The 16,001-nt window shown below is 43.8% G+C and overlaps 1 protein-coding gene across 3 annotated transcripts in view; it reads left to right on the plus strand.

Moving 5' to 3' along the window:
- The window catches only part of hdac5 (histone deacetylase 5), a 61,047-nt gene extending 45,046 nt beyond the window's left edge, over positions 1-16,001 (plus strand). For all 3 annotated transcript variants that reach the window (XM_005750846.1, XM_005750847.1, XM_005750845.1), the window contains 19 exons: positions 570-681; positions 805-915; positions 1,010-1,203; positions 1,283-1,401; positions 2,766-2,961; positions 5,970-6,081; positions 7,314-7,447; positions 7,629-7,749; positions 8,266-8,315; positions 8,392-8,499; positions 8,587-8,642; positions 8,731-8,818; positions 10,768-10,887; positions 11,299-11,396; positions 11,571-11,689; positions 11,894-12,027; positions 12,482-12,563; positions 12,656-12,836; positions 13,006-16,001. In XM_005750846.1, the coding sequence (XP_005750903.1) occupies positions 570-681; positions 805-915; positions 1,010-1,203; positions 1,283-1,401; positions 2,766-2,961; positions 5,970-6,081; positions 7,314-7,447; positions 7,629-7,749; positions 8,266-8,315; positions 8,392-8,499; positions 8,587-8,642; positions 8,731-8,818; positions 10,768-10,887; positions 11,299-11,396; positions 11,571-11,689; positions 11,894-12,027; positions 12,482-12,563; positions 12,656-12,836; positions 13,006-13,045 (2,175 nt within the window). In that variant the 3' untranslated portion in view covers positions 13,046-16,001. The remainder of the gene's footprint in view (positions 1-569; positions 682-804; positions 916-1,009; positions 1,204-1,282; positions 1,402-2,765; positions 2,962-5,969; positions 6,082-7,313; positions 7,448-7,628; positions 7,750-8,265; positions 8,316-8,391; positions 8,500-8,586; positions 8,643-8,730; positions 8,819-10,767; positions 10,888-11,298; positions 11,397-11,570; positions 11,690-11,893; positions 12,028-12,481; positions 12,564-12,655; positions 12,837-13,005) is intronic.

Here is a 16,001-nt window from a genome sequence, read left to right on the forward strand (position 1 = left end):
GTAAACCAAAGGAGGCCTTTTTATTTCCATGACTGTTCATTTTGGTGAGGGATCACTTCTAGCTTGCATGTGTAAGCGAGTGCTATCCTTAAAATGTATGATTTGGTTAAAAGCTCTTTCTCCAGTGGGATTTTTATGTCTGCACATTTCTACACGAACCCAGTGGAAATATATCCATAGGCTGCTTCTTATGGAATACATGGAAACAATAAAGAGTCCTATTCTTGTGTTGCAGTGTAAAGCTAGTTATTCCTGCATTTTCATAAAGGTAAAATATGCTAAGACAACCAAACACGGTGTTGAGACTCCTTTGGTCTTGGCTTTGGATACAGTTTCATGATGAGTTTTGGTTGCTCCGTTTGCTCCGAGCTGTTTGCACCACCGTAGGAAATCTGTACCATCAGAAGGAATCCAGCACTTCATAGATTTGTTGTTCTGAGTTCTGTGTTAAATAAACAGTTCCTGTTCAAGGAGAGGATTTAAGCAAAAAGCTGAGCAGCTGAAAAACTGCCACGAGGTGCCTGTCAATTTGTGTCTGTGTGGTAACTATGGTAATACTCCCTCTAAAGCCCTCCCAGAAGCTGTCTGCCCAGCAAGAGGCAGAGCGTCAGGCCATCCAGTCGCTGCGGGGGGGTGGAGCTCTAACAGGAAAGTTTCTCTCCACGTCCTCCCTTCCAGCAGGTGAGCTGGACCGCTGCTCATATCAGAGTTTAGTGAGTCATTGTGCACTAATCATAAAAGTGCATCGTGACTGTAGTTGGTTTAAATTGAATTCTTTAGTTATGATTTAATATCTCTTTGCAGGTGTGGGACATGATGTGGAGACTCCACCCCCCAGCTCTCATTCAGCCCATTCCTCGTTACTGCAACATGTACTACTGCTGGAGCAGGCTAGGCAACAGACTGCTATGCTAGGTGGTGCAAACACAATCGCGCACACAGCACATACACAAAAATTCACGACAGCGCCTAACTCATCACCTTTTTCTCTGACCCTTGACCTGTCTAGTGCCCATGTACAGCCAATCGCCGCTGGTTACGGCAGAGAGAGGTGTGTCGGGTGGCATGCGGGCCGTCAACAAGCTGCCTCGCCACCGGCCGCTGGCTCGTACGCAGAGCGCACCTTTGCCCCAGTCCCCCCAGGCCCTGCAGCAACTGGTGGTTCAACAGCAGCACCATCACTTCCTGGAGAAGCATTACAAGGTAGACACAATTACACACACACACAGATGAGCACACGTGCAGATTCTCACATAATCTTTGTGTGTTTGTGTGTGTGTAGATGCTGTCAAAGGGGACAGATTTACCTAGGCCACCACCCACTCACCCAGAGGAAACAGAGGAGGAGCTTACAGAGACCAATGACATGCAGGAGGAGGATGAAGGGGTGGGCCTTCACAGGTGTGCCAGTATTTCTGTGTTTGTGTGTCTCTGTGTGACACACAGTGCTTAACACATTTATTAGCCCCAGCCTGATGTGAGGTTTATGCCAATGCCAAAATCCTCGTTCAGTAATGGTTCCTCCAGCAGTATGTGGAGGCTGTTTAAGGCTAAATAGAAATATTGTTTTTATCTGTGATGTTTCAAATTTGTTGCTTTACAAAGAAGCTGAAAATCTGTTATTTGTTTTTAATTGAAATTACAAATACAATTCCTGAATATAAAAAGTGAATGTTCTGTTCTCAGAGATGTCCACTCCGTTAGCTCAAACATGAGTATAAAAACATGAATTCAGTTTGTTATTATTTAGGCTTCGTTATTAGGCTGGTTAATAACAATAGAAATATATATATATATATATGTATATATTATTACATATCTGTAGAAATGAAGAGTGTGGCTGCTCCTATTTTTACATTTTTACTGATCTTGTTGGCTGACGTAGTCATCACAGTTTCCTCTTCTGAGCTCAGAGTTTTGAGAAATATTTAAATGACTCACAACACGATTTAGGTTTGTGGTTGCTTGCCGTTATTTCTACACATTATCTTAACTGGTGTTCCTGGCATAGCTGAGATGGTTGTTAGCGGAACAAGCTTATAATGGGTGGCTCAAACTGTGAACCCAAGTGCTTTGGTGCTAAACACATGCAGGTCATGGATCTGTTACAGAGAGTCAAGTTTACAGTGTGCAGTGTTTTTGTCAGATTTCTGTACAAACGTTGGGAGTGAAAACTGCAGAGCGCTATAGAGCTCTTCATCATCACAATTAAGCTTTTGGGAATTTTCTATGACTTGCATAACAACATAAAGTGTGTCGCTTCTATTATTGATGTAGATATTTGACTGCCTAATCATCCCATCAGTCAGCTGTCAGAGTTCAGGTTTGTAAGGTGGAAATGAAACAGCCCTGGACTCAGTCTTAAGACCCGAACGGATCTTGTTCAGTTTCCTTTGGTTTTGCTCTTGAATCAAAACATTTTTCTGAATTGCTGTTTTTCCTGGAAGGAAACACTGTAAAACATGAGCTTGTTATGTTTGTCAGATTTCAGCAACAATAGATGACTCATTCTCTCACCAGGTCCTACTTGTGTCCAGCCTGCTAATTTGTGCTGCTCTTGGTAGATCATGCCGACATCATTATTGAAATGAACCGGCTGTGCCTGTTCGAATAGCTTTACACTCTCGTTGGTGCGTTGTTCAGTTGCAGGTTGTCGATCAGTTGCCCTGCTTAAATCTGACCCAGAAGCTAGTTTTCGTAAAGAGCATGTGTATCTGGCTCCTGGACACACCTTTTCCCTCTGTTCTATCTTCTCATCCAATCAGGCTTCAGAAGGAGGGGTCTGATGATAGCACGCCTTCATCTGAGCGTCTCGGCGTGCACGTGAAGGGTGAGGAGGAGTGTGGAAGCGTGCATATCAAAGGGGAGAGCACCGAGAGTGAGCTGGAAGAAGAGGAAGAGGATGAAGATATCATTCAGTTGAGGGACGGCGACGAAGAGGAGAGAGGGAGTTACAGTCAGGTTTGTGTGTGAATACAGTGCAGCTTTGCATCATTGATAATCAGCATGGTTCATGTAAATGGGTGTGGTCAGTTAGTGAGCTTGGGCTCATCTGATAATGACAAGGTGTCCAACAGGAGCTCCTTCAAAGCCCACGGTCTGTCTTAAAACTCAGGACTTGTTGGTTCCACAGCGTCATCCCACAGAGGGATGAGTCACACAAATGCATCACTGACCGCCTTCCTGCTGTTTTGTATCTCGCTGCGTTTGCTCTGTTACAGCGGTTGCTTTGCGTTAGTGATCTGACTCATCCCAGCTAATGGTCGGCCTCTTACTTCAGTCTAAAGCTGAGGTGGCTTCAGGTGTTTTTCACCCACGCGCAACTGTTTTCACACATAGCAATTCTGAGCTGCAGTACATTTACGTATCACTTCAGAGTTTTCCTTTTGGGCTGAGCTCATTGCATAACGTGTCTTATCTGCTTTCAGGAAAAAGAACACACATTGAATTTTCCAAAATTTGCCAAACGCATATTTTTATCGTCTTAGACGAGGCTAAGCGTTCTTGAAGAGCCAACTTATACAATGTGATGTTCAGACCACTTGGCAGTGTGCAGGGTGGTGACGTCTAACTGTGTGAGCACAACACTGTTCAAGGACTCTGACTGAACGTAAGGATCACTTTGCTCAAAGTGGATCAGTGATGCTAACTACATGAATTCTTTCCTATTTAGTCTGCCATCTGGTATTCTAAATATGTCGTTCCACAATCAGACTCTGATGCCAACATTTGGTATCAACAGTTGAATTGGCCAAAAACAGAAGGATGAGCTGAGCAACACCAAAAGACCACGGAGACTACACATGGCAGATAAAGGTGATAATCACAGTTGAGTTGTTTCCCTGGTAAACAAAAGCCCTACATAACATTGAGTAAAGTTGAGAACATTTAAATCTACACTTAGTGAATGTAAGTAGAGTTTAACCTCAAAGTGAGTGGCTGCAGCGACGAGCACAAACAGCCAGATTAGAACAGCCTTACAAATGTGAAACATGATAAGAGCATGAACAGGGACAAGAAAGCATCATTATTCATACACCTGATCGCCTCTCCAACATAGTAGAGACGGCATTAAGGACGTACCTGTCATATCTAAGAAGTAAAGCCTCAACAGAAATACTTTAATCAAATGGCCAACAGAGGGCGACTTCACCAGCTCTGAAGAAGTGCCGACGTTTTTTTTGTAAACACTTCTGCGATGAGTTTATGGTCACAATCATTCAGTTCAGGTCTTATTGAATACATTATCATAGATATACTGATTGATTGACAAGTGACTGTTGTATTTCCTGGTTTAACTGTCAGATCCAGCGCTCATCATTGCCTCACTTTTAATGTTTCTTAGACCAGTGGCTGGTGCCACAGAGGCTGTGTCCATCTTTTATATACATTTTATATAAAGGCACAGACACTACTGCACCACTCTTCTTTATTGATTATGTGACTGCAGGTGCAAAGTGTACTTTCAATCAGATGCTGCAAAACTGATAAGGTAGTGCTTCACAGTTCAGCCTTGCAATGGTCCAACAGAAGCACCTCTTAAAGCAAAACATGGAGAGGTCTTCAGTGGTTACCAGCTTACCTGAGCACACAACACTGAAGCCACAGAAGGAGAACTCTCAGTTTTTGGTTTGGCTTCCGAAGGTTTCTGATATACTCAGTTATGGTACACTGCTCTTGTTACTGTGGAGGGAGTGTGTTTAAAAATAGCTGTAATTCCTAAATGGTTAATGCAAGATTTGTGGTCAGCCTCTTGAATTAAAGCTGAAGTTTCCACTTCAATCACATCTTGATTGCTTCATTTCATTGATTTAGTACGGAGGCAACATTTCTGTAGGAAAATTGTGCTGCTGTCTAAATACTTCTGGACCCGACCGTAAAGGTCCGTGTGTGACGTGCGTGCTAGCGGTCATTGAGTTTAAGTGCATTTAACCGGCACACTTCACTGTGTTTTTCAGTCATCTTTTTCTCTCCAGCCCCATGACACCTCTGACCCGTGTTCACTGTGGGTGGTACTTACTGAGAGGAGGGTTAAAGTGGATGCTGTGATTGTGGAGAAACAGCTTCATTTATTTATTTATTTTTGCACCGGTACTCGATGAGTCATCAGAAGAAATCAGATGCTTAACCAAAACAAAACAAGATGGCATTTGAATATGAACAACTTCACTGCTTTCATACAGCGTATACAGTAATATGCAAAATCAGAGGGAGGATGCTTCCTGGGAGACTGCATGATGAGATCAGGGCTCTGCAGGGGTTCACATCCTCTGCTGCAGGACCTGTTGTTGCTCAGTACTTCAAGTATCAGGTTGGATGTTTGGGGCACGTTGTTGAACAGTGGAAGAAAGACAAAAGCCTTTAAAGCTGACCCAGCCTCAAGATAATGATGCACACACACACACACACACTTGTTGATGCCGCAGTGACATCACCAGCTGATGACTCAACCACTGGACTCACCGCTGTGTGTGTATGTGTGTCCTGTATGTCTGTATATCTTCGAGTGTGTGTCTTTTAGTGTCCACCCACGCGTGATGAGTCACCCAGATCGCAGCAGGGAGCACAGCAACACTCCCTATATATAGACACCACAGAGTGTGTGTGTGTGTGTGTGTGTGTGAGGGGAGTGGTTACACAAACCTGAAATCTCACACACACACCATGAGGGGGTGGTGATCAGTTAGATTTCAGGACAGTCAGTCCAAATGTCATGAAAACGGAACACAATTTTTGTGAATGATACAATATTTTGAATAGTGATTTCAGTGTGTGTGTGTGTGTGTGTGTGTGTGTGTGTGTGTGTGTGTGTGCGTGCGTTGGCAGAGACAGGACTGGTTTTAAGTGTGCTCTCCTCTTAAACACACACATCCTCCATCGCTGCAGTGAATGAGCTGATCTCTGATTCATCCTCCTGCAGTGAATCATTACTTTCTATCTCTTCTCTCCCTCCATCCCTGTCCCATCAGGCCTTGCAGCAGCTGGGCGTGTTCCAGTCCTCGTTGCCCCACAGACCCCTGAGTAGAGCGCAGTCCTCTCCTGCAGCTGCCGTTAATCCCATCAAACACCTCTTCACTACCGGTCAGTTTTCTGTGTTTGCGCTTCTTATGTGGTTGTGCGTGCGCACATCTGGTTTCCCATTGGATAACAATGTGATGGTGTCAAGTCTGCCTACTGGAGGCCTCCATACTTGTTGCCTAGCAACAGGGAGCTGACTCTCTCGGTTGACGGTTCAGATGAACAGCGCATGAGCCCATCACTCGTACCTTGTTTTATATTTGATTATTTTCCAGTAAGAGCTCTTCCTGTTTTTATGTTGCATTGATGTGCTGGGACGAGAACGTGCAGGTCAGGTCAGGCTGTTCTTTACTCTATGCTCTGAATCCACAGGACAACAGCTCCATATGAGACTTCCTTGCATGAGTACTGTAAACTAAACTGTTACACAGAGGAGTCTGAGCACTTCACGTTTTAATCGCCTCACCTAGATTTACTTCAGCTCACACTGTGCAGCTGGCACACTTATAAAGTTTATTCAGGCCGTAAGCTGCGTTCTTGGCATTTTCAAAGCCAGAGAGAGGGAGCGTCACAGTAATGACCTGTTCTGCTCCAAGTTTGAATTCTTGGATTTGAATCATAGTTCATAAGTAATCCTTATTCATCTCACACCGCGTCTGTTATTAAACAGATTTATTCTGGTATTAAATTAGCTTTTAACTCTTTGGTACCAAATAAAGACTCAAACTGTGAGTTTTGTGCTGTTGTTTTCCTAGTCCAGTTCTTTTATGTAGAAAAGGGTTCACTTTAACATGAGCTTAGCCTGAGATGGGGTCTGACCAGGATGAAACGAGGGCAGATCTGACAGATGTGGCCTTGTAAAAATGCAAGCTTGAAAGCAGAGGCTCCAGAGAGCACGCTCATGTTAATGCTGGTAATGAAAGCTGGTGATTAAGGTGACCCGTCTCTTTTTGACAGTTATTTCAGAGTAAACGTGTGGCTGTAAATTTTGAACTCTTAAATCTTCATAGATTGTGTTCTTATTGTGCTGCTGTGACCAGTTCTCTGCCTCATTTCATGCTTAAAGTGGATCTTTTGTTTTCCACCAGACCAACCAGTGTTAAATTCCAGTTCACGAATATAAAAACAGACTTTATGCAGCTGCACACAAATACATGTAATTGGTAGTTGCTCCTGACATCTTGTGGTGATCATTGGGTACTACAGCTGCTGTTGACCCGGTGTCCGTACCACTGAACTACAGGCTTTTATTTCATTGCAATATCTGTGTGTATCCTTTTCCTCTCCCTCTCCAGGGCTTGTATATGACAGTCTGATGCTGAAACATCAGTGTGTGTGTGGGAACGCTCACATCCACCCAGAGCATGCTGGGAGAGTTCAGAGCATCTGGTCCAGACTGCAGGAGACGGGCCTGCTGGGCCGCTGTGAGGTACACACACATTCTTAAGTTTCAGATAAGGCCTTCACACTGACGGCTGAGCCTGCAATGATTGGTTCAATTCAGTTTATTGATTTATACACTGTGTAAAAGCAAGTACAGCACATCTGTCATTTCTTGCAAAGTTGATTTTGTTGTATGCAAACATTACTCTCTGTCTGTGTGTGAGCAGAGGATTCGTGGGCGTAAAGCATCTCTGGATGAGATCCAGTCCGTCCATTCAGAGTTCCACACCCTGCTGTATGGAACCAGTCCGCTCAATCGGCACAAACTGGACCACAAGAAGCTGCTCGGTACCCGTCTGTCTGTCTGACTGTCTGTCTACACTTTCTATACACTGAAGCTTGACTAAAGTAAATCTGTAAATTATAAATTACAGAGTAAATTATAGAGAAAAATGCAGCCCTGACTTAACTTTTATCGCTTCTTTAAATGTTCATGTTTAATTTTTAGAAATGAAGTAATACATCAATCAGACACCCAGATCAATTATCCTCACAGTAACCCCACTGAGGAAAATAAGACAGGAACGTCACAGCATCCTTACTGTGAATAAGCTCAGGACCCAGCAGTGTGTAACTGAATACTTCACCCATTTGTAATTACATAAAGGTTGATAACATTCAGATGTCGTGATGATTGAGTGTGTGTTCTGACTACCCAGTTATGGTCCTTCCATCCTGTGTTTGGCTGTTGCCTGTGTGGCAGTCTGTTTAGTTGGTGTCGTACCCACTTTTCTGTTTACTTGTGATAAATGTATCGAGCACTTCCTGTGCCGTAACCTCAACTCTGGCTGATTTTCGTTCCAGGTCCGATTAGCCAGAAGATGTACGCTGTTCTTCCCTGTGGAGGAATAGGGGTGAGATTCTCTCTTTCTAGCTGGTCTGCCTGTGTTAGTGTTAGCCCTGGTCTGAACTGTGTGCTGCCCCCTGCAGGTGGACAGCGACACAGTGTGGAATGAGATGCACTCATCGGCTGCAGTGCGCATGGCGGTGGGCTCGGTCATCGAGCTGGCCTTCAGAGTGGCTGCAGGGGAGTTAAAAGTAAGGCTTTCACCGAGGCAACCACAAACCATGAGTGTGAGCTCATGCTGCGTGCGCGGCCCCCTCACTCTGTGCTTGTTTCTCTAGAATGGCTTCGCAGTTGTTCGTCCTCCAGGGCACCATGCTGAGGAGTCCACGGCTATGTCAGTACACCTGTCACAGAATTCTGACTACATTTCTCTCACTACATCTCCAGCTTGACTAATATGTTTTTTTAATGTGTTTGCACAGGGGCTTTTGTTTCTTCAATTCAGTCGCCATTACTGCCAAGCTGCTGCAGCAGAAACTCGGAGTGGGCAAGATCCTCATTGTGGACTGGGTGAGAGGGCAGACACACACACACAGTCTTGTTTTCATATTTTTGTGGGGACATCTAATTGACATAATGCTGTCAGCCTAAACCTAACCTAACTGTAACCCTGACACTAAAATCACATCTCAAAAATGCCTTAAGCCCGTTCAGTTATCTTAGTGAGGACATAATGGTTTCCCTAGCCCCTTACCCTAACCCAGGGGTGTCAAACTCAAATACACAGCGGGCCAAAATTCAAAACTGGATCAAAGTCGCGGACTAACGTTAATATTCATTGAAAATAAATCTTCCTCCAAATATAACAAGGAATCTTTTCTTATGGACTCAAACAAGTTTTGCTGAAAATCTGAATATGGAACAAGCAAAGCTTAATACTAAACAATATATATAACTATATAAACCTATATATAACTTAAAATTGCACACATGCAAAATCAAAATTCCAATTAAATAACACATCAGTGGAATTTATTTCTTAAATAAAAAATGTATTTGCAGCCTTCTGAATTAAATTTGATCATTTATCAGATTTTCATCATATTCTCCCACCTGTCCAGAAAGCTCCTGTTTTCTGCCTTTCTTTTTGCCATTTTGGGATAGATAGCATGGCAGTATTTGCATGGTTGCTATGACTATGGTCAACAGAGGAGAGGGTGCTAATGGGTCCTGTCATGACTGACGCGCCAAAACACCAACAGAGCATTCTGGGAATTATAGTATTAGCAGTACATGCACTGTATAATACTGGCAGGCCAGCTCTGATAGTAATTTGGTATGGCTTCGCGGGCCAAATGTAATTAGGCTGCGGGCCAGAGTTTGACACCTATGCCCTGACCATTAAAAATGAAGGCCTAACCATAACCTAATTGTAACCCTGACACTAAAACCACATTTCGAGCCTCAAAAAGGCTTCAAACGTGTGAGGACCAGTGTGTGTGTGTCCTCACAAGTGACTGTTGGTTTTCACAAGTATAGTAGAATACAGATTTCGGTCCTCACAAAGATAGCTAGACAGGAACACACACACACACAGTTTCTCTATGACTATAGAAAACATTATATTTGCATACATTTTTTAGGCATTTCATATTTAATAGAAAGTGTAATAATAACTTCATTTTTACTCCAAACTCCCCCCCTGAACAGATGAATGCTTCTTCAGTTTGGGTGAAACAGATTCATGTTAATACATTCATCTATCAATGTACTGAAAGATGAATGTATTAATGATGCAGCTGGAAGCAGGATTTAGGCTTACTGGGGTAAGATCAGGGTTAAATGTGACTGTTCATTATTGCAGGTGAAGTGACGTGATTGGACAAAGATAATTTGAGTAAATACAAAATGCACTATTTGAATAATGATTTCATGTGTTAAAGGATAAAGAAAAGCTATCCAAACCTACCTTTTGTGTATGTAGCCTAGTGGACTCATTGTATCTTTGTTAAATTATGAATTATTTGTGATTCACCACATTTTATTAGGATATCACAGTTTAGTTTTGCTAGCCACACCCAGACCTGATTCCTAGCAGACCTGTCGAATCAAGACATCAGTTATAGCGTCAGTACACCCTCTACATCGGTCCTTTCACTCACACAATGTTACCACACAGTCATTTCTATTTATCCCGCTTTAACTCTCAGAAAGCTGCTGCAGTATTCTCCATCTATCTGTCTGGAAATGGTTATAAAGCCGTTTCTAACGCTTTAAGACTCCAGTGAAAAGCAGTTAGAGCAAAAGGAAAACAAAGCCATGTCTCACATTTACCAGAACAGCATCTTGACAATCCCTGAGAGTTTTGGGGAAACATTTTTTTAAAAGGTTTTAAAAAGTTAAACTAAAAGGGAAATGAATCTGAGTGAAAGGCTAACCCGTCCCTGTGTGTCCACTGCGTCTGTACCATACGTTCCCTCTGACCTTCTCTCTGACGCTGCTGTGATATGTCACTGCAGGACATTCACCACGGCAACGGCACTCAGCAGGCCTTCTATAGTGACCCCAACGTCCTCTACATTTCCCTCCATCGCTACGACGACGGAAACTTCTTTCCTGGCAGCGGCGCTCCAGAGGAGGTAATCACACAATCCCACCGGTCATTCTGTGGGTGTGAGGATTCGACAAACCAAAAGTTTCAACCTTGGCTGACCAAACTGGCCAAAAAGATCTCCACTTGCATAATGTAGTGCACAGGAACGAACAAGAGGCAAATCAACGAGAAGCGGTGGCTATTTGAGTTTAAATGGCAAATATGGTCACAGGAGAGAAAAGACCTGATTGCAGGATGCAGGAGGCCAATGACTGAGGAAGCAACAAGAATACAGAGAGAGATTAACTGATGGTGAACAGGCAGGCAGACAGCTGGAGGCTCAAAGACACAAAGTGAAACTGACAGAAATGCAAAGACAGCAGAGTTTACAGACAGAATGGCTAAAGACACGTGATGATGATTGTTGCTCTGTGCCTGTTTGTCCTGCTGTCTGCAGGTGGGATCAGGTGCAGGTGTTGGTTTTAATGTGAACATAGCGTGGACCGGGGGAGTAGATCCCCCAATGGGTGATGTGGAGTACCTCACTGCTTTCAGGTAAAACTTTTCAACGTGGAGATTTCATCGTTTCGTGATGTTTGTATGCATTTGAATGGTGTTAATTCAGGTTTGCAACATAAGTGGAATCAAATTCTGTTGTTGTGTGTGTGTGTGTGTGTGTGTGTGTGTGTGTGTGTGTGTGTGTGTGTGTGTGTGTGTGTGTGTGTGTAGGACTGTGGTGATGCCCATCGCTCAACAGTTCAGTCCAGATGTGGTCCTGGTGTCAGCAGGCTTCGATGCAGTGGAGGGTCATCAGTCTCCTCTGGGAGGCTACAATGTCTCTGCCAAATGTGAGTGCAGCCTTTAGTTTGTTTTCATTTGGGGCTTTTGCTCAACTTCTTTTTTCTTTTTTGACCACAACTAGCTGTTTTTCAACAGTAAAACAACAAACGAATAGAAACATGCTGTCTCTGTACAGAGCCGTCTCTTGAGGAGTCTATGTGACTATGGTTCACATGCAGTGTTTCTCACGTGTGACGGTTGTGTGTTGGCAGGTTTTGGTCAGCTAACGCAGCTGCTCATGGGTCTGGCGGGTGGGCGGGTTGTTATGGCGCTGGAGGGCGGTCATGACCTCACCGCTATCTGTGACGCATCGGAGGCCTGCGTCTCTGCGCTTCTGGGAGACCCGGTGAGAGTCAGAGTCTAATATTTATGTCTTAACCTTAGACTTTTACCACCTGGAGGTGTTAGCCACAACAGTATGGAACAACAACACCAGTGTTTACAAGGTTTTGTGATGGTTTGAGGTGACTGAGCGCACACTGCAACTACTGCTTTGTCCGAATAAATTCACTCAAATGATGGAAAATCTGCTTCGTAGCTTTCTTACTGGGACAAAAGCTATGAAGCCATTTACACTGTGATACACACACAACCACATTCACACCATGTAGTGCATGTCTTTGGACTGTGGGAGGAAGCCAGAGTACCCACCAACTCATAAACTAATAAAGAGAATAAAGCATGTTAGCTAGCCTGTTCTGTGACTCAGTGATGAGAACATCACTCCTCACTGGTCAGCAGACTTTCTTGAAGTGTCGGGCACTTATTTTTTGGTTTTCCCTTCTCTCTGTCTCCGTCAGTGTGACTCTATGTTTCAGTGGCCTCAGGAGCAGCCCTGTCCAAAAGCCTACGCCTCCCTGGAGAGAGTAATAGAGATCCAGAGTAAGAAACGCTCGCCAAACTGCCAGAAACCCATGAGATCGTATCTTCTCAACTTCCTGATTGTATTTCTTTCTCTCACTGTGTCCCTGCAGGTAAACACTGGTCCTGTCTCCAGAGTTTGTCTCAGACCAGTGGACACTCGCTACTCGACGGCCCATTGGGGCCTCAAGGCCAGTCAGAGAAGGATGAGGCGGAAACGGTCAGCGCCATGGCGTCTCTGAGCGTTGATGTTGAGCAGCCAGGCTCTGTTCCTGATAGCACAGAAACCAGCAGGTCAGCAGTGCACAGTGAAAGCTTTATGCTACAGGGCCAGGAGAGCACGCATGTCATCCAAGAACATTAGTGTTGTAATTCACAATAAAATGAAATGAATCATGTTTTCAAACAAATTCTCAGGCTTGTATTTATTCATTTATGTTGTTTTGCTTTGACCTTCTCTCAGGTCCACAGAGGAACCAATGGAAGAGGAGCCCATTTTGTAGGAGGAGCTTAAACAAGAAGCACACCAAACTTCCACTTACATCTCCTTCTAGCACCTCTCTTTCTCTTCCTCTTCCTCCATGGAGTGTGCATTGGTAAACACAACACACACACACAGAGCGCAGTCGTGCTGTTGTGGAGGACTCCAACTGGCAAAGGAGAACTTAATGGAGGAGAAACCGTGTCATGCGAAAACATGGATGCACTTCTTTTCTCTACTGTTTCGTCCATGCAAGGAGGAGCAGACGACTTGTTAGCACCTCCGTGGGTCTCAGCAGAGAGGGAGCCCTTGAATATTTGACCACCTGTACACAGCACCACTGAAATGTTCTCTTCCACCCTCCAATCATTCTCGTGACCTTTTTATTCCATCCCTGCTCCTTTGTTTCCACTGAGGGACGATGATTGTGGAAAAACTTGAATCTTAAATGCCGCACACCAAGCGGACGACTGGTCCTCTTGCGTGTGTCGAGCGCAGGGTTGCCCGTTGGAGGAAATAACTGGTTTTAATATTCGCAGGGGAGGAGGAGGAACTAGGTGCCTTTTTTTCTGTCCACAAAAACTAAAACTAAGTCCAGAAAACACAAACCACCACCGCAGCACCTCAGTACAGCAACCAGCTGATCAGGACTGAAGAAGCACACTTTTAAACACACACGCAAACACACACACACACACACACGCTGTTGTTGATCCAGTTGGTCACTTCATTTCTGAGTCCTTGTTTCTTCATCTGGATGCCTTAGTTTGTCCCAGTCTCACTATTTAGCAGCCTGTAGAGAGATGGAGAGAGAGACTCATGAGCTCATGTAAATACATATTCTGCTTCTTGACTATTTTTTAATATCTGGCTATATTCCAAAAGACTGAGTTTTGCTTTCTTTCACATTTTTGAGGGAAGAAAACCCTCTAAAGCCATCCTCACACACTAGAACTCTCCAGTAAAAATCTCAGTTGAATATTAGTAATAAGATTAAAATAATATTCAATCAGACTTTTGTGGAATCTGGTGGAAGCGTCTCAGGATCAGATCAGCTTTAGCAGGATTCATGTAACTAATGAAACTGCAACACCCATCAGTCCTCTCTCTCCCTCGCTCTGTCTTTATCATTTGTGTTGATTGAGTCATGTGACCTAAACCCTGCACCTTCTTCTTTGAAGGAGGGGACTGTGGGATTGTACTTTTGAAACACCGCAGTGACCACCACGTCCCACGTTATCTTTTTCTCTCTCTCTCTCTTTTTTTTAAATAATTGTAATATTTCCTGTTTGGTGTAAATAGCGTCTCCTGTCCTGTTGGCCATGGTTACATCACAGCAGGTTTGGTGTGGTCACTTTTCTATATCTGTACATACACATATGTATAAAACCACAAAAGACTTTCTCTTTTTGTATAAAAAAGCAAAAACAATATTCTATATAAATATATATATGTAAACAGTGTTTTATCCAATCAGATTGGATTTCTGAATATATTCTATTTGAAGATTTGAAGTTTGAAAAGGTTTGGCTGTTAGACAGGAAGTAAGCACATGGTCTGATGCGATCAGACCACGACCTGTTTGTTTGTTTGTTTATAGATGCTCAGGATGGCTGAATATTGTTGTGTTGGAGGGGGGGTGGTCAGCGAGCTCTAGTTCTTCTAGCAGGACCAGCGCTGCCCTCCGCAGGCAAACAGCAGCAACTACAGAAAGGTGATATTAAGGTCAAAAGTCATGGCTGAGTAAAATAGGCTGGTCCAGTGATTATGTGTTTTTGTAGTCCAAATGACGCTAGCTCCTCCAGAGACTGTGGTATTCATTCTACATATCACACGATGGTACCAAATCATGAGCCCTGTAATTCTCATACGTTAGGTTTGTATCAGCTCTGATCCAGGAAGCAGTGAAGCAATGATGGTCACTTGATGGATCGTGAAATGAGGTACAGCAGGAGTGTTGAAAACAGCCTCGCTGGATGACAGTCAGACCTCTTAAATGCTGTTAAACTCACTACCATCCATTTTCTAGAGGTCACGGCAACAGTCTAAGCAGACATGCTAAGACGGTCTTCCTCAGCCACGCCCTCCATCTCTTCTGGGGTGATAAATGGGTGTTCCCATTCCAGCGTGCCCTGGTTCTGCCCCACATTTAGTTGGACATGCCCAAAACACCTCACCCAGAAAGCATAATCACCACCTTACCACAGTGGAGGGCTTTGGCTGAGTGATCCCATGGGTTCAGAAGTCATTGTTGCCCCTTGTAGGGTCTGTCAGGGTGAAGTGGTCCTGGGTGAGGACCAGGGGATCAGCCAGAGCCTAGACCACGAGGCTGGACTGGGATATTGGTATTTCATCCCCAGCTGTCCACAGTAAACTTGAATAAACTCACTACAAACTGATTAAAATCAAGGTGAAATAAGCAGTAAGTACTGAGAGCGAGGAAAACCTGCTTCCTCAGGTATTATTGGACGTGGTTTGCACCAACTTTAATGGAGAAGACCGTTTTTTGTTGAGGACACATCAGGAAGCTGCATGCATGGGTTAGCAGTAAAAGTCCAGGTTGGCACTTGGATTGCCTGAATTGCTGTTAAAGCTACATGATTCTCAGTTTGTGCATGTTCAAATTGGGATGTTATCACTAGTTTTCCAATGGTGAACAGACACAGGTCTAATATGAGGAATTTAAAGATATAATCCAGGCTGAAAGCTACACAGCGGCTGTAGCCAAAGCTGGCAGAAAAGTGTGCAACTCAGCAGGCTTATCAATATCACTGTTACATCAATAGATCACAGGGAGATCCGCCTACAATTAGAATTTCTTGATAGATTCATTTTCTGTTTTCTCATATTGTTTAGTTGCATCCTCGTGTCGAGATGATTTCTCATTTCAAGCTTGTTCTTTTTCAAATTAAGACTTAAGAGCATTGCTCAGATTTTTTAACAGTCTCGTTTGAGTCACAAAAAAGTACATGCTTTGT

This window comes from Pundamilia nyererei, unplaced genomic scaffold, assembly GCF_000239375.1.
Source record: "Pundamilia nyererei isolate P.nyererei 1_Seehausen unplaced genomic scaffold, PunNye1.0 scaffold00290, whole genome shotgun sequence".
Taxonomy (NCBI): Eukaryota; Metazoa; Chordata; class Actinopteri; order Cichliformes; family Cichlidae; genus Pundamilia; species Pundamilia nyererei.